The 19,823-nt window shown below is 68.1% G+C and overlaps 1 protein-coding gene across 1 annotated transcript; it reads right to left on the bottom strand.

Annotated features, from left to right (window-relative positions):
* Window positions 1-7,492: 7,492 nt before the first annotated feature.
* On the bottom strand, window positions 7,493-19,430 carry ACAP3 (ArfGAP with coiled-coil, ankyrin repeat and PH domains 3). The gene is made up of 24 exons (XM_077151625.1): window positions 19,324-19,430; window positions 16,365-16,422; window positions 15,898-16,017; window positions 15,762-15,815; window positions 14,766-14,824; window positions 14,122-14,305; window positions 13,675-13,719; window positions 13,471-13,566; window positions 13,321-13,395; window positions 12,923-12,934; window positions 12,320-12,432; window positions 12,200-12,251; window positions 11,848-11,948; window positions 11,658-11,769; window positions 11,146-11,354; window positions 11,004-11,073; window positions 10,831-10,925; window positions 10,546-10,760; window positions 10,324-10,440; window positions 9,400-9,498; window positions 9,106-9,326; window positions 8,902-9,011; window positions 8,699-8,809; window positions 7,493-8,575 (listed from the first exon to the last, which is right to left on the bottom strand). Exons 1-24 carry the CDS (start codon window positions 19,368-19,370, stop codon window positions 8,428-8,430), a joined length of 2,523 nt encoding a protein of 840 aa, XP_077007740.1. The 5' UTR covers window positions 19,371-19,430; the 3' UTR covers window positions 7,493-8,427.
* Window positions 19,431-19,823: the final 393 nt, after the last annotated feature.

The following is a 19,823-nucleotide window of genomic DNA, read 5'->3' as shown; positions in this document are numbered from 1 at the left end:
CAAGTGGCCCCACGGCCCTGGGTGGAGGGCAGCAAGCAGCGCAGTACCTCGGCCAGGGGCCCAGCCCCAAGGGCGCAGACCAGCAGGAGCCCTCTGCCCACAGCTCCCTGGCAGGCACCACGGAACTGGCCCCGAGGGACGGGGGAGGGGGCCACTTGCCCCACTCCCTCCCCCACCACCCCCCAGACCACTAGTCCCGGAGCGGCAGGGGAGACGCTGGCCCTGCCTGCAGCCCTCGTGCCGGCAGCTGGGGCCTCGGGGACAGCCAGACCCTGGCAGTTGCAAGAGCCCATCTGTGGGCACTGAGTCCCAGCCCGACCCGCGGCCAGTGCAGACGGGCCAGGCGCCGAGGCACACCCTGCCAGCCGGGACGTAGGGGCCCTGGCCTGCCCACTCCGCTAGAGCCGAGGGCCATGCTGAGCTGCTCCTGAGTGCACGCCACCCCTGGGGAATGGGCCTGACCCGGGAGGAAGCTCCCCCAGCACCCCATCCCACCCCAGCTGATGGGGGACGTGCACGGGTCTGTGCCGGCAGGGGGTCCAGCCCTCCTTCCTGGGGGGCGTCCGCAGTCCCTTCTCTCACTGGCTCCCACCCTCCCCTGCCTGCATCTCCTGCTCTGGGGTGGTGGGGGGGCCAGGAAGGGAGGCAGAGGAGAACCTTCCAGCCCCTGGTCCTGTGCTCTGTGCCTGGGCAGTTCCTTGAGGCCTCTTCTGGGCCGTGCCCTCTGCTTCCTGCAGCCACTCGTGCCAGGCCGGACCCACCTGCCACCCCAGCTGGAGAGGCAGCCCTTGCACAACCCCAGGAGCCCAAGACTGATTTCCCAGAGAGCCGCGGTGCTTCTTCCTGGCTGGCATCCACCCTGCCCTGGGTATCCCTGTGGGCCCCACCCACCCACCCCTTCCTAAAGGAAGCCCAGGAGTGCGTGCTGGGCAGGCCCCGGGGTCTCGGGGGTCCTGCACTGGCCCGCGGGCATCAGCTGGGCCTTGTGTGTGAAGAAGCCCTGCTGCCCCATTGGTATTGAGGAAATGGGGTCAGAGAGGTTGAGTAATATGGGTGAGGCCACACAGCTGATGAGTGACAGGACTGTGATTCACACCAGGCCCAGGAGAGGCCCGGACCCTGCTCCTTCCCAAGCTCGACTCCTCTCATGGCCTCACAGGGCATCCCCCAAAGCCATGGGGCCTGGGGATTGGGGCGGTGGGGGGAGCTGAGAACCAGAGCCTGCCCTGCAGAGGGGCAGCAGGCCTGAGCCCACCCAAGTCTAGGGCAGTGAGGCCTCCAGGCCATCGTGAGGACGGGTCAAATTGTCCAGGGGGACAGGATGGTGTCATCCTGCCTTCAGTATCCGGCTGGCTGCGGAGTCTGGGCCTGGACGCTGCATGCAGGCTATGGCCTTAGAGTGCAGTGTGGCATCTCAGCGTGTTCAGTCTTAGCATGTGTAGCATGAATGGGTGTATGGGCCTAGAGTGTTCCTGGTGTGTGGAGTGTGGACTTAGAATGTTTTTAGTCTGTGGTGTGGACTTATTGTGTTCTCAGCATGTGCTTGTGGACCTAGTGTGTTCTTAGCATGTGGTTGTGGACTTAAAGGGTTCTTAGCGTGTAGTGTGTGGACTTGGGATGTGTTCCTGGTGTGTGGTGTGCAGACTTGGCAGGTAGTTGTAGTGTCCAGTCTGTGGTCTTGCATGTGGCATGGCTGGTGACAGGAGTGGCCCCCACCAGGAGACCAAGCTATGTGCCTGTGGCAGGGGCCACCTCGCTCGGGCTCACAGCCGGGCGGTTAGTGTCCCTCCCGCAGCCAGGTGGCTGGTCCCTCAGCACCGGTTTCTGGAGCAGACGGGCCCCAGACACACCCCCACGTCCCTGCTACCGCAGGCTCCCAGGTGGGTGGTGGAGGGCAGGCAGCCAGGAGCTCAGGAGGGAGGCATCTGGGGGGCTCAGGCCAGCCCAGACGGCTCCTCTCCACCCCCAGTTATTAATTCCCCCACCTGCGGCCAGGGTCAGAGTCCCAGACCTAGCCCACAGGGCAGGCCCACCTGGGGACCGAGGGACCCTGCGTGCTTGCCCCCAGAGGGCCCCGAGGTCGCCCTTTCCTGGCCCAGAGGGTCCTGCGGCTGCCCTGGCGGCTGGGCCCAACCCCTCCCGGCCTGCTATAAACAGAAGGCTGTCCAGCTGTCCTCAGGCCACAGCCTGTTTGTCGTCACCCGACTCACAGCCACCGCCATCCCTGACAGGGGAGTGGAGGCACCTGCCTGCAGAGGCCTCAGCCTCAAGGTACTGGTGAGGGGGTGCCTGATGGGGGCTCCTCCCGATGCCAGGCCCCGGGGTGCAGAGAGGCAGAGGTGAGGGCCGGGGGTCACATGAGACCTGCAGGGGCCTGCAGGCCACTGGTGCACGGAGCTGGCGAGCAGATGGGGTCCCATTCCCTGCAGGTTGCAGTGTACCTTCCTTGGCCTTGCAGCCCCAGGGCCTGCTCTGTGCGCACCCCTGGTGCAGGTGAAGGGGCGTGTCAGGGGGCAGCTTGCGTGTCCGCCTACACCTGGGAGCCTCCGCTTTCCTCCCCAGTGGAGGGAGCCCTGCTGGCTCCAGCTGGCCCCCGAGAGCCCCCAGCAGCCCCGGCTGTGCAGGGGGCTGGCTGGGCCACGCGTGTAGGCGGAGGGCAAAGGCAAGCTGGACCCAGAGCAAGGGGTCTCCTTTGCCCCCCGCCCACCTGGGGGTGCAGGTTCAGGCCCAGCTCCAGGTTCTGTGGGTCCCGTGGGCAGATCCCAGGGCCGGCGCAGCTCCCAGGTGCGCTGCTCTGCACGGGGGAGCTCCAGGGCCCCCTGCCACCCCTCGATGCGGGCACCAACATGCACGTTCCCAGAGTGCGTGTGCTCAGCCTGCTCGGGCACACACAACAGGGCACGTGTCGCGTGAGACGCGCAGGTGCCTCCCCAGTCCCCACCCTGGGGGCCACCCAGGAACCCAGCAGGCTGTGCCCAGCTGCAGGAAGGTTTGGGCGAACCTGACCAAGATGGGGAAGCGCAAGAGTCCTCAAGAAGCAGGCAGACGGACTCGGAGTGAGTCTGTGGCAGGTGTGGTCAGGGCCCTGCGGTGGCCAGCCCCGTCCATGCCCCAGCTGTACAAGGAAGGGCTCAGCTGGCCAGGGGAAGCTGGAGCCTCCAGGGCAGTGTGGGGGTGCCAGGTGGACCCCTTCCCTGAGGACCCCCAGGGCCAGCCCACCTTGCCCTAAAGCCCCAGATCCCTGAAACGTTCTCCCAGTTCAGTGGCCAAGGCCCCAGCCTCAGCCTACAGCGGTGAGCGGAGCTCAGACCTGACCATGGGCCCAGGCCGGCTGTCAGTTCTGGACAGGCAAGGCCGGGAGACGCTGCCCACCGGGCTGGGTGGAGGGGGTCGCAGCTGGGAGAGAGGGGTCTCCCCCCAGGCCCCCACAGCCTTGCAGCCAGCACAGATACCCCTGCCCCAGGCAGGTCCGCCCGGCCCAGGTCACCTGCCCTGCCCAGCCCTCCCCTGCCTGCGTCTCCTGCTCTGGGGCGGTGGGGGGGCCAGGAAGGGAGGCGGAGGAGAACCTTCCAGCCCCTGGGCCCCGCGCTGCCAACAGAGCCAGGTGGGGCCTGGACGCCGTGTCCCCTGCGGCCTCCCACGACCCCCGCTGGGCTCTGACAGGACACTATGGGCCCCCGCACGTCCTCCCCTGGTGGGGCCTTTCCCACGGGGAGAGAGCACTGGGCCACAACTGTGTCAGGGGTCTCGGGGTAGGAGCCTGGGGGCTGCAGGGGGGGCCCTGCTGAGGCTGCCTGTGCACCCAGGCTGGACCCAGCACAGTACCAGCGGCGTGGCCGCCCCCCGAGGACGGGCTGGTGGAGCTGCCCAGCTCCTTCTGCGAGCTGCTGTCCTCCTGCACCCACACCACCATCCATGGCACCACCCACCTTGCCTGTCCCGGGCGCAGCTGCATCACGCCGGCCACCATGCTTGGTGCACTGGGTGCACTGTGCTGCCAGCTGCGCAGAGTCCAGGCCCGCCCACCTGCCCGCCCTGTGACCAGGTCTGTGCACTTGGAGCGCCAGCTCTTCCGGCCATCACGCTGTGCGACACGAACCCGCAGCGGTGAGAAGGGCAGGTGGGGGGCCAATGGGCAGGATGGCAAGGCCGAAAGCGGCTGGAGGGGGCAGACCCGGTGTGAAGGGGCCGCCTCCCTGGGCTCCCCCTGGACCCCTCACTCCTCTGCCCATGACACGGGATGGCGGGTGTTTCAGGTGGGGCTTGGTGTGGTTGCTGCTGCCTGAGCTGGGGAGCCCTGGGGGGGAGAGAAGGTGGGGGCCTTTTCCTGAGGCAGCTGAGACACCCCAAGCCTGGAAGCAGCCAGAGCAGAGGCAGGGCAGGGGTGGGGCAGTCTCCAGGGTCAGGCCAGGCTGAGCACCCTGGGGCCCCCAACATGTGGAAGCCCTTTGAGCGTCCAGGGAAGGGGCTGCCATCTGCCAGGCACATGGGGAAACTGAGGCTGCGTGATGGTGCAGCATCTGGGGCCCGGCGCAACCCTTCCCAGCAGGGCCCCCAGCTGACCAGTGAGGGGGGAGCGTGCCCCCAGGCCGAGACCCCTCTGTGGCCACCTAGAGGTGCTGGATGCGTTTGCCTGGGAGAACCTTTGCTCCCTGCTCTGGTTCAACCTCAGCGAGCGCACGCAGCCCGGCGCCGCCGCCCCCTTCGCCTGCACCCCTGCACCAGCCCCCACTGGGCCAAACCACCCACCTGTAGAGGCTGAGCCCCCGGCAGCCCGGTCCGGGTGGGGCTTGGGCTGGGCGTGTCCAGTACCCATGAGACGGACCTGTGTGGGCCGCCGGGGGTGGGGAGGGGCAGTGGGAAGGGTGGGGGGCGGGGGGCCGGTGGGCGGCCATGGTGCTGCCTCTACCGCCTGGACGTCCTGGCCTTACTGTCCATGCCCGCCAGGATGGCACCGGACATGCGGCCACTTTGTCTTCCCCTGCCACTACGGCGGCCAGGGCTGCAGGGCCCGGTGGACAGAGCGGGGTGAGGGCCTCCCGCTGAGACAAGGCCGCCGCGGGTTGGGGGCTGGGGGGCCGGCTGGCCTGAGCGTGGCCGCTCCTGCGTCCCAGGAGCTTCGAGACCTTTCCGCCACAGCAGCTGCAACACCCTCAATGGCCTCTGGACGGCACAGCGGGCGGGAATCACCCCTGCTGGGGGCTGGCCCCAAGGAGGGGCAGTGGGGGCGGGAGCTGGGCCCCCGACCCCCCCCACACCTGTTTGGTTCCCAGGGCCGAGCAGTGCGCTCACCTGCCCCCGCTCTCCGCCAGGGCGGGCATCAAGGTCACGAGCGCAACCGCGCGCCCTGCCCGAGCACCATGGCTTCAGCATCCGCCCCGGGGCCGCAGCCACTGTGGGCATCTGAGAGGTGGGCCGGGGGCCTTGGCAGGGCGGGGCCGGGGGAGGAGGCCCTTGAGGTGACCCAGCGCCCCGCGGCCCGGCCCCCAGGCCTGCTTGCCGCCCTGCTTCCAACAGCTGATGGTGGCTGACTGCTCCGGCAGTGCCTATTTTGTCCCGCTGCCGCCAGGCCGTCCCCCCACCCCTGCCCCAAGCCAGACAGCCGCAGAGGCTCAGCCCTGGTGGCCGCCCCGCACGGCCATCCTCTCATGCCACCACCCTTTGGTGCACTCCTGAGGGTTCACCTCGGCCCCCCACCCTCAGGCCACTGTTTCTATCGCTTCTACTGGGACCTGGAAACTCATCAGCTCTCCTGCTGTGGCACCCGGGGTCCAGGGGGCAGGGGTCGCAGCTCTGAGGCGGGTCTGTCCAAGGGAGTCTCCCTACAAGCTCTCTGCAGGAATTTCCTGGTAGCCTTCCCCCAGATCTGCTGTGAGCGCCCCGAAAGGTGCATGGGACGCAGGGCAGCGGGCCCACCTCACTGACCCCAGAGCCCAGTTAGGCCAGGGCAGCCGCGGGAGACCTGGGGAGGGGCCAGGAGCCACAGCAAGCCTCTTGGCACAGTGCTGGATGCTGGCCATGTTGGGGGACCTGAACCCCCGGAATGGAAGCCAGAGCCCCAGCAAGGGGCCAAGGTTGGTTTGCACCCGTCTTTGGGTGACCCCTCCGTCGTGCACCCTGGGAGGCACCCCCACCAAGCAGGTCGGAGTTCAGCCCCTCCACGTCTCTCCCTGCTCCAGGAGCAACATTGCCAAAGTGAACATCTACCAGGAGCTCAGCTATGGCGCGGTAGACGAGACACCGCTGTACTCAGTCAGCCGGGCCGCAGGGCAAGGGTCCCGGTGCCCCTTCATGCCCCCCGCCTGCAGATGCTGCAGCTGCTCTTGGCCACAGGCAGCCTCTGCAGCCTGTGGTTTGGCTCGTCCGTCCTCTCAGTCCTGGAGCTGCTGCCTGATGTCACAGCCCTCGCCCTGCTGCTTGGCTGTCCCGGGCTCCACAGGTACAGGGCCTCCCCGCGGGGGGCCAGCACTCAGTCTGAGGCTGGAGGCCCAGCAGGAGCATCTGCTAAAAAGTTACAGCAGGGCCACGGTGGCTCAGCAGGCAAGAGTGCTTGCCTGCCATGCCTGAGGACCTGGGTTTGATTCCCGGTGCCTGCCCATGTGGAAAAAAAAAAAAAAGTTATAGCAGCACCCCGCCCCAGCCCAGGCACCCTCACCTACAACTGCTCAACCGAGCTGCCCGGCCACTTTGCTGGCCTCTGGTGCTGCAGCAACTGTCTCTCCTGCCACACCATGCAAGTGGAGCCCAGGGGTGCCAAGCAAGGGCAGCACCGTCCACTGGGCAGCAACACCCTGTCCATCAGGGCCCCTCGCTGGCCCAGCTGCCTCCCAGCCCCGGATCTGTTGCTGGGTACCAGTCTCCAGAAGCCTCCAGGCTAGGAAGGGAGGGTCCACTCCTCTGTAACCCCCTGTTGTGGGCACAGTCGTGTGTTTTCTGTGCATGGTGGGTTGGAGCAGAAGGGGTGGGGGACAGTGTCAGGTGTTTTCATACACAGGTGTGTCCCTGTGCTTCTGCTTGTCTCACTGTGTCCACACATCTGTCTATGCCTGTGGGGAGCCCTGTGTCCACGTACTCAGGGACAGACTCTGGGCAGGCAGGACAGAGGTCAGCCAGGTCGAAGCCTGTGGCCTTGGCCAGTGATGTAAAAAAAATCAGCGCCCCAACCTGGCAGCCGGTGTGCGTGCCTGTACCAGCCTGTCTCTGGTTAAGCTTAAGGCCTCGGGCCTGCACTGACCCTGCCTTGGGGCAGACCAGTGAGGCCGGAGGAGGCCAGGCTGGGTCAGGGGATGCGCTGGGAGCAGGACCAGCTCCAGACTGCCCTCACCGTTCAGCATCTGCTCCACCTGGAGGGGCCCAGGAGACAGTTTTCATCCAAAGAACCCCCAAGCATCCCTTTGGGGAAGGGGCGCTGGCCCTGGGGATGCCAGCAGGGGATGGGACGGGAGGGATGGAGCCCGGAGAGGCCGCCCAGCTGCGAGACCAGAAAGAGGCGTGCGCGGCAGACTTTTATTGACGGTGCCTGACCTGGGGGAGGGAAGAGCCCGCAGGCCGAGGCGCAGTGGGTAGAGCTCAAGCAGGGAGAGAGAAAGGAGTTAATCGTGCTCTTTAGAGTTCACAGCCAGTGGGTGAGAGAGTTGGGGTTTCCCTGTGAGCACCCACGCTGCTGACCACAGAGCTGCTCGTGGCCTTGGCCTGACCCAGTGCCTGCAGGGGGGGTGGGGACCCAGCCTCCACCCTGGGGGCTGCCTTGAGAAAAGGGGGCTGCAGGAAGCATCGGTGGAGCCTGCAGAGGCAGCTGAGGATCCTTGGACCGTTTCCCAGGGCTCAGCCCCTTCCTGAAGAGTCCATAGAGAAAAGTCGCAAAACCAAGTCCGAACGAGGTCGCCTGGTCCACTGAGTGGGTAGCAGAGAACAGCAACGTGGGCACAAGTGCCTGAGTGGCTTTACACCCGGGCTCGGGGCTGAGGAGCAGACAGCTGTGTCTGGGGCCTGCATGGACGCCCGCGTCCGGCACCTGCCCTGCACCGGCAGAGCCCGGCCTGGACGCTGGGGTCACTGAGTGAGGTACACGGGGTGGGTTCCCTGCACGGCGCCCCACCTGCCCTGGTGAGGAGCTGGTGGCCTGCACCGGCCCTGGGGCCCAGAGGAGCGGCTATGGGGGTGTATGGGAGGGACCCTGGAGCAGGTCAGTGTGTCTGGGGCAGTAAAAGTGGGGCGCGAGGCCGCACGGTCTGAGAGTGCTTTGTGAAGTGGGCCACCTGGCCAGGGGGACGCCTGGACCCCCTGAAGACAGCAGGGCTACGGGGCAGGGGTTGGGGGAGGGGCAGCAGCGCCGCAGGGCTTGAGAAGGCCGCAGGGCTCCGAGGAGGGGGGGCAGAGAAAGGCCCGAGGGCGACGGGGCAGCCTGTCGAGGCGCAGGGTGGGGCCCTAGGTCTCCTCCAGGTGGAGACTGATGAACTCCTGGATGCACCTGCGGTACTGGAGCTCGGTGGGGCTGCTGCCCGCCAGAGGCGCGGGCTGGCCCGGGGGCGCCTCAGTCTCACGCATCTCCTCCGCCATGCGCGCCAGACGGAGCCTGGGGGGGGCAGAGAGTGGGAGGCGCGTGCTCCGCAAGGGGCCCTGGCAGGGACGCAGTCCCGCCCCGCACGGCCCCGCGCTCCACCCTGGCTCCCCCCGCCTCCGCCCCACGCGCCCTCACAGGGTGACGATGTCGGCGTTGGCCACCTGAACGGCGATGCTGAGCGGGTCTCGGTGCTCGCGGTCCAGCGCGTGCTGGTCGGCCCCGCGCTTCAGGAACAGGCACACCTGGCTGTGGGCAGAGGGCGGCGTTGGGGCGGGGCGGGGACCTGGACAGGATGCGGGGGCGGGGCGCTGTGGGGACGTTGCGGGTCGTGCACTCACCCCGTGTGGCCCAGGAGCGTGGCATGGTGCAGGGGCGCCCGCCCCCGGCTGTCTCTTTGGTTCACGTCGGCTCCGTTTTGCAGAAGAAACTCACAGACAACCAAGGAGCCCTGGGGCGGGGCGGGAGTCTCAGAGGGAGGACAAAGTCGCCCCCAAGGCAGCGCCTGGACGGAACGCCACCCCGCGGCCCCCGCCCGCGCTCACCCCCAGCACGGCCTGGACCAGCGGGGTCTTGCCCTCGTCCTCCGCATCAGCCCAGTTGACCTCAGCCCCGTGAGCCAGAGCCGCGGCCAGCGCAGGGAGGTCGCGAGTGAGGGCAGCCTGGTGTGCCAGGAGCCCCGGGTGCAGCGCGCGCACGTCGGCCAGGTGCCACCCCTCCGTGTCTCCTTCGGCCTCTCCGCTGGACTCCTCCGACTCGGCCCCCTCTGCAGGAAAGAGTGGTCAGGGGCAGCCTGGCCCCCGGGGGCGGAGGCACTAAAGATGGGGGGACACACCTACCCTCCTCAGTGACGCTGTCCACCAGGGAGCTGGCCCCGAAGGCCAGGACATCCGAGCTGCCATCCGAGCTGCCACCCAGGCCACTGTCGCTGCTCAAACCTGCAGAGGCATCAGGCAGAGGCAGGGGTTCCTTCCAGGGACTTGGGGGCAAGGTTACCCCGGCTCCCACTCCCAAGATCAGCTGGCGCTAGGGCACAGCTCGCTCAGGTTCGGGGGGACGAAAGCAAGTTACCACTCAGGGCTCAGGACAGGGCACACACAGCAGGGTCTCAGGTGGAGCTGGCCCTCAGGAGTAGCCTAGCCAGTCCCCTGCCACAGCAGGGTGGTGTTGGGGTCTCCCCAGCCCTGGAAACAGGGCCTAGCAGCCCGGGAGGCCAACTCTCCGTCCCCGCTCCCCTCACCCACCAGCCTGGTGCCAGGAGCCCTGGGTTCAGGGAAGGGCAGCAGTGCCCCCGTGCCACTCCCGTGTCACCCCCATCAGCCCTGCCACCTCCAGCCCCGTGTCCTCCACAAGCTTCTGCCATGCTGCCCAGGGCCCCAGGGCATGCTGCCCAGTGAGCTGTCTCCATGAGCCGGCTCCAGCTCATGCACGTGGGCCTCATAACACGCTCACGGCTCATATACACATATATCCCCACATGTGTACACATATGCACAAGTACATACACCTGGATGGGCACCTCGCACCACAGGTGCATTACACATTTCAGTGCACACAACCACTCACACGTATACAACACCTAAGCACACACACGCACACTCACACACATGCCCACCTCACTCTTGGCCATGGCCTCAGCCTCCCAGTCAGTGGTCCCACTGGCCCCGCCCATGACTGGCCTCCAGTCCACACCCTCCTGCCAGGCGCTCCTGTCCCCTCAGCACCGAGCCTGGGGCGGGCAGCAGGGTCCTCCCAGTACTCACTGCGTGGGCCTGCCCCCGCAGCTCCTGTAGCCCCCGCATCGAAGTAGGAGAACAGGGAGTCCAGCTCGTCCGGGCAGAAAAGTGAATCACGGCGGAACCTGCGCTCTAGGGTACCGGCTGCAGGGGAGCAGGGCCACGCGTTCCGATGGGGAAACTGAGGCTGCGGGCCCGACGTGGGGGCTGAAGACCGTGCCCTGGGAGGCAGCCCTCCCCCAAACGGACCTGAGGACAGGGCCGCCACGGAGGGCAGGGCGGGCTCCAGCCGGACCTTTCGGCGGGCAGGGGGTGCCCGTGGGGAGCCGGGGTGACGCGGGCACTTCCGTGCCTGCCCGCGCCGGGGCACTCCTTCCCTGCCAGCCGGGCTCGGGGCTGCGGGCGTCTTCTGCAGGAACTTCTTCTCCACGTACTTGTCCTTGATCCAGGCCTCCTTGTCCTGCCTGGGCCAGGGGCAAGCGTGAGGCGGGACCTGCTGGCCGGGCCCCCCACAGCCCGCTGCGCCTGCCTTACCTGGGGCTGCTGGCTGTGGGCTTCCTGCCACTCGGGCCATCGCACCGGGCCTCGTAGATCCGGTTCACGGCGCTGTTGCCCAGCTCACACATCAGCTGCGGGAGACAGGCGTGTGGGTGGCTGTGCGTGCCCAGCCCCGAGGGCTCAGCGGCCGTGGCCGGCCCCTTGCCCACCTTCAGCAGCTCTGGCTCCCACGAGTCCAGTGTCAGCGAGCGCACCTTGGAGCAGTGGACCCCCAGGCTCCTGGCGGGAAAGACAGGGTCAGCTGATGGCTCTGCACCCCACCTGCCGGCCTCCCCCCTGCGCCCGGCCCACCTGTGGATGCCTGAGCACTCGATGCACAGCAGCACGCCCAGGTTGATGCTGGCCCAGCGGGGGTCTGGCTGCCCACAGTCGCTGCAGTGCCCGTTGCCTGGCACGCCCTGCACACGCTGCAGCACGCTCTCCCCCTTGGCACTGCGCTCCCGCAGGTCAGTGGCAGAGTCAATGCTGCTTGTGGACGGGGACGCAGTGCGGTCCAGCCTCTGGAGGGATAGAGACCCTCAGCCCTGGGGCTCCCGCCGCTCCCAGGCAAGTTTCCAACTGGACACCGTCCTCTGCGGCACAGGCCAGGGCTTCTCCAGCACAAGTCTGCACGTGCACATGCACACACACAGGCATGCATATACGTGGCACATGTGCAGACCTGACACACTCATACATGCACACACGTGCCACAAGCAGCTCATGTGTGCACACTCATGCATCCATGAACACAATATGTGCTCACACGGGCATGCTGACTACAGCCCAGGTCTGCACACACGTGAGCAGCACGGGGGGCACACCTCGCTGTAGCAGCTGTCCGGGCTCTCCCGGTAGGCAGACGCAATGCTGGCTTGCACGGCCTGCACCCAGGCCTGCCGCAGCTTCTCCGAGTCGGCCTGCAGCATGCAGCTCCTGGGGAGGGGTGCTGTCAGGGTGGGCGGGCGGGTGGACAAGGGCTCCCCCTTCCTGGCCCCAGCCGGGCCTCCTCACTTGGTAGGAGACACGACCTCGAAGCAGAACCTCCTCTCGATGTCCTCACACGGCTTCACGGAGCACAGACGCAGGTCGTCCACGACCACAGTCAGCGCGTCCTGGGGGCGGTCACACCACGGGCTCTGGCCTCAGTGCTGACCCCAGCCCTGACCCCACCCTGTCCGGGCACCGACCGCCTCGCAGCTGCAGGCTGTAGAGCCCGCAGAGAGCTCAGTCCTGTCTCCGACTCTTTCACCCCTGACCGTTCAGGCTGTGGCACCCATCAGTGTCCTCAGCTCAGAGCTGACCCCGCCGAGCAGCCCACCCCATGGCCCGCCAGGGCAGCCCCAGCCCACGGGGCCCCACACACCTTGAGCTTCTTCTGGTAGACCAGCTGGCTGTTCTGGATCGAGAACCAGCGCCTGGCAGGGGGGGGCGGGCGTCAGCCAGCGGCCCCTCTAGCCTCCCCCCTCCGCCGGCCGGGCCTCACCGGTTCCAGGTCTTAAAGGCGTTGCTGGCCCTCTTGAAGAGGTAGCCCTCCATCACCACGCCGCTGGGCGCGTCCACGTCAAACTCGGCCTTGGACTCGTCGTAGGAGAAGTCCTGGGGGGGCCCACCCTTAGCTGCCCCGCCCCTCCTGGGTCCCAGGGCAGACGGCTGGGGGGCCCTGGCGGGAGGTGGCCCAGCCCCTGAGCTGGGCCCCAAAACTCCTGGGGGTATGGCCCTCTGGCCCCCAGCTGGGTGTCCATGCTCCCGCCTCCCAAGGCTCTGGAATCGGGAAGGCGGTGCCCCTGCCCCAGTCTCCCATTCATGTAACCAGCTGGGCCTGCTCTGAGCCGGGGACAGGACCCCATTCACAGCCTGGGGGGAGGCCCCGCCGCACCTGCTCCCCGGCCGAGGGGGGGGGAGGGCTGGGCAGCTGCAGCCGTTCGTGCCCACGAGGGACCTGGCCTGGGGGTGGCCCAGGGAGCTGCTGGCTGTGGGAGGTGTCCGTGGTGCTGAATCCCCCGTGGGGTAGAACAGGGCAGAGCCCCAGGGCCCCCCACCCCCCCGCCATCCTCAGCACCCCCAGCCCCAGCGTGACGCTCCTCACCTGTAGCAGCGTCTGGGGGGGGGGGTGAGAGGGTGAGGGAACAGGAGAGAGAGAGACAGTGAGTCGCTGCCGTACCCCAATTCCCACAGGACTCCCCAAAATAGCCCGTCCCCAGCACCCACCTCTCTCCTGGGTGGGGAAAGGGGTGGCTGTCTGGCAAGAGAGAGGGGAGGCCCCCGAGGGCCCCGCAAGGTGGGGAGATTTGCCACCTGGGCTGGGGCCCCCTCCTGCTCGCCACCTCAAGCCCCCAAGGCTGGAGACCTTCCCCTCAGCCCGGTGGAGTGAGGGGAGTGGGGTGGGGGCTGGGAAGGCCTGGGAGGAAGGGGTGGGCAGCCGGCCAGGGTGCATGGAGGGGCAGCGCCCCTAGGGCACGGCGAGGGCGTGGCTTGCAACCTCACCCGCTGCTGCACTGCGGCGTGCCTGCGCTCCATTTCCCGCTTTTCCACGGCGGAGTCAATCACCAGCTGGTCCAGCTGTGGGGCAGGCAGCTCGTGGAGGGGTGGCCCCCACGCCCCATGTCCCCGCTCCAGCCCCTGGCCTCAGCTCACCTCGGCCGCCAGCTTCTCCATGTAGGGGTCCAACTGACGCAGGAGGCTGTGGCCTTGCTGGAAAAAACTGCGCTGAGCGTGCATGAAGGACAGCATCTGTGGGGGACAGGTGAGGCCACGCAGCCCTCCTGAGCACTCGCACAAGCCTGCTCTCACGGGCACCACCCTGGCCCCTGGCAGAGGTCCCAGGCCCACGGCACTCACAGAATCTAAGATCTCAAACTTCTTCCGAGCCTGGAGGACGTTGATCTGCCAGCGAAGGGAGCAAACGGGAGGGGTGGGTATTCAGGGCCAAGTGGCAGGGTCAAGGGTCATGGCCCATAGCTTGCCCCAGAGTCCCTTCAGGCTGCTTGTGGCTTCCTATAACCCCCAGGTCGTCCTCAGCTCCCTGCACTTGTGCTGGCCCTATCCTCCCAGGTTCCCTGAGTCTCTCTGTGTCCCGACACAGGGAAAGCAAGACTCTTACTCCTACCCCAAATACCAGCCGAGCCCTCCCCCCAAAACTGTCTGCACTCTAGATTATGTGCTGGGCTTGTCCACAGGCCCCTGCCCCTTCCCTCCTGCCTTGGCCGTGGGGCTCCGCCATCACCAACCCCTGCCCAGCCTCGCAGCATCGGGGGTCTCAGGGTTCCTCCCCACGGCCGCCCTCACCTGCAGGACGTAGTCCAGTGCCAGGTGGCGGAAGCACTTGCGGGTGAGGCTGAGGGCGCCCGTGGCCTCCTCCACCTCGTGGGGCCGGTGCCGCGGGGCCTGGGCGTTACGTATCAGGGACAGCTCCAGCTCCTCCCGTACCTTGTCAAACTGCTTCTTGGTCTCCTTGAACTTCCGCACGTCCCTGGGGACCCGCACGGCGGTGGTGCGGGGCTCAGAGCTGGGCTCCGGATCCCCATCTCGGCGCAGTGCCCTCGCCCACCCTTCGCCCAGGCCAGCCCTCACCCTCGGCCCCGTTCAGCCACCACTGTCCCCTCCTGCTGTCTGCCTGGGGCATCCCGGCAGCCCTGCTGCCCTCTGGGCCCAGCTATGTCCCCCCGAACCCAGCCCCTTCCAGCCTAGGAGCCCCTCTTTGCGGACACCCACTCTGGATGCCCCTGAGGCCCCAGCCCGAGCCCCTCCGCAGGGATGCTCCGACCACGTGGCTGTGCCGCCCCCAGCACTGGTGGCACTTGGCACTGGCCTGGTCCACAGGCCTCCCTGTCTCGCCAGGATGACCTCAGCCCTGGGGAGGTCTTGGGGTCCCCAGGCACCGGGGAGTCTGGTGCCCAGGGAGGCCAGGGGCTGGGGCCGGGGGCGCTCACTCTTTGACGAAGTTGTGCAGCTGCTGCCGGACGGACCTCTGGGCCTGGTCAAACAAGATCTGCAAGGCGAGGGAGGTGGGGGTGCTGGGGGTTGCCCCCACAGGACCCCAAAGGACAGTGCCCACCCCCAGGTGAGAACGCGGTCTGGAAAGCCCCACCCACCCTGGCAGGCAGGGGTGCTGCCAGGCCCAGGCAGAGCCGCCGCGGGCGCCCAGAGGCCACAGCCAGATCCCAGCAGTCTCCCCACCTGGCGAGTGTCAGAGGGCCCTCTGGCCCCACGCCCATGGCAGCACCCCCATGCCTGCCACCCTGCCTGGCCAGCCCAACGGCTGCACTAGGAAGGGCTCACGTCAGAGCTGGAGCACCCCCAGGGAGCCTGGTAGGGGTGCAGGAGTGTTAGGGTGTCCCCCGGCACTGATCAGATGCCCTGTGAGAGGCCGCCGGGCCAGGCAGGTGATGGGGGGAACAAGCCATCCTCGGCCAACTTATTTCTGCACCTCCCTGTGGGAAGGGGGCACCCCCGTGTAGTCCGGGGGTCTGGCCTCCAGGCCGTGCCCCGCACTGTGTGTATGCTGGTACTAAGAGGGGGTCCTGCAGGGTCACCCAGCCCGAATGGCAATGAGGCCAGAGTCACCCAGGGCTGAGTGTCGGCCTGGCCGGAGTGCCCCACCCTCCTGGGAGACCCTAGAGAAACCTCCAAGGCCTCTGCCCCACCCCCCAGGTCCCCACTATTTGCAACCCTTTGTTCCCACCTCTTCCACGTCCAAGGATCCAGTGACCCCGTTATCTGACCCCTCCCCACCCACTGACTCAGACGCTGGGCGGTCACCCCCAGACCGAAGCCCTCCCCACCCTGGCCACAGCCGCCAGCTCAGCTCCCTCTGAGCCAGCCGGGAGCTCCGTTCCAGGCGGGGCGGGGCCTGGAGAAGCAGGGGCTGCCTGGGACGTGGAGGGGTCCGCCCCGGAAGCCCCCAGCCCCCCGCCCCGGGCTCTCACCATGTGGTAGTTCACCATTTCCTGCAGGCTGTCTCCAAACCTCTGCAGACACTCCTGGGGAGAGCAGGGTCAGGGTCTACAGCCAGATGGGCAGGCCCGGCCCTCCGCCCCCCCTCCCGGCCCCTGCTGCACTCACCGAGATGACGGAGTCGCCCTGGCACTGCCGTGACAGGTCGCGGACGCCGCTCACGAAGAGCCGGTTGGCGGCAACGTAGGCCGTGCCGGCCTCAAGCATGCCGCTGCACAGCTTGACCAGCTGCGGGCGGGCGGGTGGACGGTGCAGGCGGCAGCTTCCCTGTGCAGCCCCCTGCATCGCCAGGAGGGGACCCCCAACGGGGCCCAGCAGCCCCCGGGCACACACCACCTCTGCCTGCGGGGCCTGAGGAGCCCAGGCTGGGGTCTGAGGGGGCCAGGCCCAGGGCGGAGGGTGGGAGCATGGGGCTGCCGCCGGCCCCACCCTCAGCGTCCAGCCTGGACCCCCGAGGCCTTGGGGACCCACCGCAGTCCTCCCACTTGGCAGCCGAGACTCTGGGCAGACCCCAGCCGCACCCACATGTGTGCCTCCCCGAGTGTACCCCGCCCCGCCCAGGCCCACCCGCCTACCTTATCCAGCTTAGCCTCGATCTCAACCACATCTGTCTCCACCTCGTCGATGGTGGCCCTGCACAGAGGCAGCCGTCAACGGGGCCTGGGGGCTCAGCACCAGGAGAAGCCGAGCTGGGGGGCGGGGACCCTTTGGGGGCAGGCAGGGACCCCTCAGCACCCCCACGTGGAGGCGGCGCTGCCAGGACCCGCGAGGCGGGCTATGCACAGGCTCCGCCCCGCCTGGCCTCAGCCCCAGCTGCCCCCAGCGCTGCCCCCTGGCCAAAAGGATCTGCCCCAGAGGGCCAAGGAGGTTGAGTGGGGCCGCAGCAAGACCCCAGGCCAGCTGCAGAGGGAGCTGGTCTCCCCGGCACCACCAGCTTTGAGATCCCAAAGGCTCGGGTCGCCAAGGAGGCTGCCCCCACCACAGCATCCTGACAACGGCACGGCCTCGGGGACAGGAGGGTTAACGTGTGACGTCACTGGAGAAGCCTGGACCAGAACCCCCGGAAGGGAGAGCAGCAGATGGAGCGGGCACGTGACGGCCCCCAGCCCCCCTCGGGGAACAGGAAATCGGGACAGCGGCCTGGAGCCGGCTGCCCCCTCCACTCCCCTCAGCTGGCCAGCTGGGGCCGCCCCGCCTCCTGGGGACAGGGACGAGGGGGGCTGGGGGCTCAGCAAGGTCCATGCTAGTTCTGGGAGCCAGAGCCCTCCCTGATCCGGGACAGATCTTAGGGTCCAGCCCCACCCAGCAGAGTAGAGAAGTGGGGAGGAGTGGGAGAGGGGTGCCAGGGTGTCCTCGTCCTAGAGGGAGGGTCACCAGGTCACGTGGGGGTGTCCTCAAGAAGCTGGACACTGAGCTCGCCAGGCTGTCCCAGCTGAGCACGCGCAGGATGCCTGCTCTCCACCCAGCAAGGCGAGGGTGACCGAGCAGGGAGGTGACAGTGGGCCCGGCCGCCCAGCCCACCTGGGAGAACTGTACTCTCGGTGCTGGACTCAGCTAGAGGCAAACCCGGGACCCTAATGGCTGCTGTGTTGCCCTACCCCCACACCAAGGGTCCCAGAGCAGGGGACCTGCCCCATCCCTGAAACCCTGCACTGTTCCCTTCCCCAAGGGCGGGACTACACCTGGGAGTCGACCAGTGAGTTCCTGGGGTTACAGTGGGGTGCTGGGCACAGCCCTGAGAGCCAGCCCTGCCTGGGGACCACACAGCTCTCAGCTCTTACCTCCCCTTCTGTCCTGTACTGTTGGGGGACCAGGAGGTAAGGGAGGGAAAAGCATAGGCCACCCTCCAGGCTGTGCTTCCCACCCTTCACAAAGCCGTGCCGGTTTGCCCAAGGGAGGGGGTGCACAGGACAAGGGCAGGCGACTTCCCTCCCCTCCACAGGCTCCTTCAGCCTCCCACCCCCTGGGCTGTCCGATGGGCCCGGTCAGGACCCCCACCCCATACGGCGATCGCGTGGGTGCCGCATGGCCCTCCGGCAGGCAGGAGCCCCTTCCCGGTTCTGGGGCTGCCGGGACTCTGACTCCACTGACCACATCCTCCTGCTGCCCCTCCCAGCCTTGGCCCGAAGGCAGGCGGCAGGAAAGGTCAGGAGCCACCCGACGGGCCAGCAGATAAGAGGGACTCCAGGCAGCTCTTGGGGCATCCCAGAAACCCCTGGGTAAACCAGAGCCCCAAACCTCCAATCCAGCCGCCCGGTTCCCAAGACCCAGAAAGCCCAGCAGGCAGGACCAGTGGCCCCGATGTCCTAGGCCCATTCTGTGTCCTCCCTGGGGTGGGGCTGCTCCTTGGACCCCCACCCCCGCTTACCCAGGCCTTTCCCAGGGCAGCCCCTCCCTGCGGAAAGAGCCCAGGCGGCTGCCACACCCACTGCAGGCCCCACAGGCCAAACAGGCTGGGAGAGGAAGAGAAACCCTGGGCCCAACTGGTCCCTCCACTGCCAGGGCCAGGCGGGGCCAGGCTGGCCAGGCGTCCCCACCCCACCTCCTGAGGCCTCCCTGGCTCCTTCGCCAGGCGGTGGCGGGCTCGAGGGATCCACTGTGCCGAGACCCATGGGGCACCCACACAGGGGCCTTCTCTCCCACGTGCACATACGTGTGAAAGGCGCATGTGTGCACAGAGGCCGACACCCACACTTCCACAGGATCAGATGCGCACACATGCAGGGGCACAGTGCAACACAGATGAGCGGATGTGGTGTGCACATGTGCCCGTCTGCCCCGAGGGGTGGCACATGCTCACCCACATGACTACAGGTAGGGGCAGGAGGCTTGCACCTCACAGAAGGTATGCAGGGGATCAGAGCTCACATGTGACCACTGTGGCCAGGTCACACGCTCACACAGGTGCACACTGGTGAGGTGCCCCGCCACTGCCGGTTCAGTCCTGCCCAATGAGAAAGGCAGAATGCACACGCGTGTACGTTCAGGAGAACATGTGGTGCACACAGATGGGCACGCCTGCTCAGGAACAGCTTGAAACGTAGATGGCGGCGGGCACAACGAGCGCCTCCCACCTGACCGCCCCATCCAGTCTGGCCGGCCTAGTCCTCCCGCAGCCCTGCGGACCCCTGAAGTCCCTCAAGCTGCTTCTCAGCCCCTGCTGGGCAGCTGTCCGCAGTCCCCGAACGTGGCCCCGGCTGCCTGTCCCGCCGTGAGCGGCAATGGACACCGCGACCCCGAGCCGGGGGCCGACGCCAGCGCACCCACACCGGGGCCCGGACCCTGCCCCGCGAGCGGCCCTGCAGGCGGGACCGGGCAGGGGGCGGCGCTCCGTCCGGGCGGCCGTGCCCGCGGCTGCCCAGGACGAAGGTACGGCGGGGGCTGCTCCTGCCCAGGCACCTTTTGTTCCCGCCCCTCGGGCCGGGGGCGGCGGGGCGGCGGGGCGGGCGGCGCGCTGCGGGCTTTGTCCCCGGCTGCTCTGCGGCCGCCGCGCCCGGCACAAAGGCGGCTCCGCGGTGCCCGGGGGAGGCGCACCTGAAGCGCGGCGAGTCCTTGATACACTCCTCGAACTCCACGGTCATGGCTGCGGCGGCGCGGCGGCCCGCCGGCTCCCACAGGCGCGAGGACCGCGGCTCGCCGCGCGCATCCCCGCCGCCGCCGCCGCCGCCCCGCCCGCCCGGGATGAGGCCGCCCCGCCCCGCCTGTCAGCGCCGGGGAGCGTCTCCAAACTCCGCGCCCGCGCGCCGCCCGCTGTCAGCGCCGGGGAGCGTCGCGAAGGCCCGGCTGCGGCCACCTGCGGGCCGGCCCGCTCGCCTGGTGGAACTCGGGGCGCTCGCAGGGACCCCGCCTGGGGGGCGGCTGCCAGAACGCGGCGGGCAGGGGCTGAGCGAGTGTGGGAGCGGGCTGCGACGTCTCCTGGGACTGTCGGCCCCGCCGTGCGGCTGCCGCGCGTCCGCGGCCCCAGCCCGGCCCACCGCTCCGCAGCCGGCGCTCACTTTGCACCCGCTCCCCGAGCCGGGCCCTGCCCTGGGCGT

The sequence above is a fragment of the Tamandua tetradactyla genome, chromosome 2 (assembly GCF_023851605.1).
Source record: "Tamandua tetradactyla isolate mTamTet1 chromosome 2, mTamTet1.pri, whole genome shotgun sequence".
In the NCBI taxonomy this organism is placed as follows: domain Eukaryota; kingdom Metazoa; phylum Chordata; class Mammalia; order Pilosa; family Myrmecophagidae; genus Tamandua; species Tamandua tetradactyla.
This window is presented reverse-complemented; position numbering and strand designations above follow the sequence as displayed.

Bases quoted from the DNA above. Each gene is read 5' to 3' on its own strand.
- ACAP3 (XM_077151625.1), bottom strand. From the start codon at position 19,370: ATGACCGTGGAGTTCGAGGAGTGTATCAAGGACTCGCCGCGCTTCAG. The intron at 15,816-15,897 runs GTGAGTGCAGCA...TGCTCTCCCCAG, and splicing joins AGGGCGACTCCGTCATCTCG to GAGTGTCTGCAGAGGTTTGG. The intron at 9,327-9,399 runs GTAGGTGTGTCC...TCTTTCCTGCAG, and splicing joins GGACAGCGTCACTGAGGAGG to AGGGGGCCGAGTCGGAGGAG.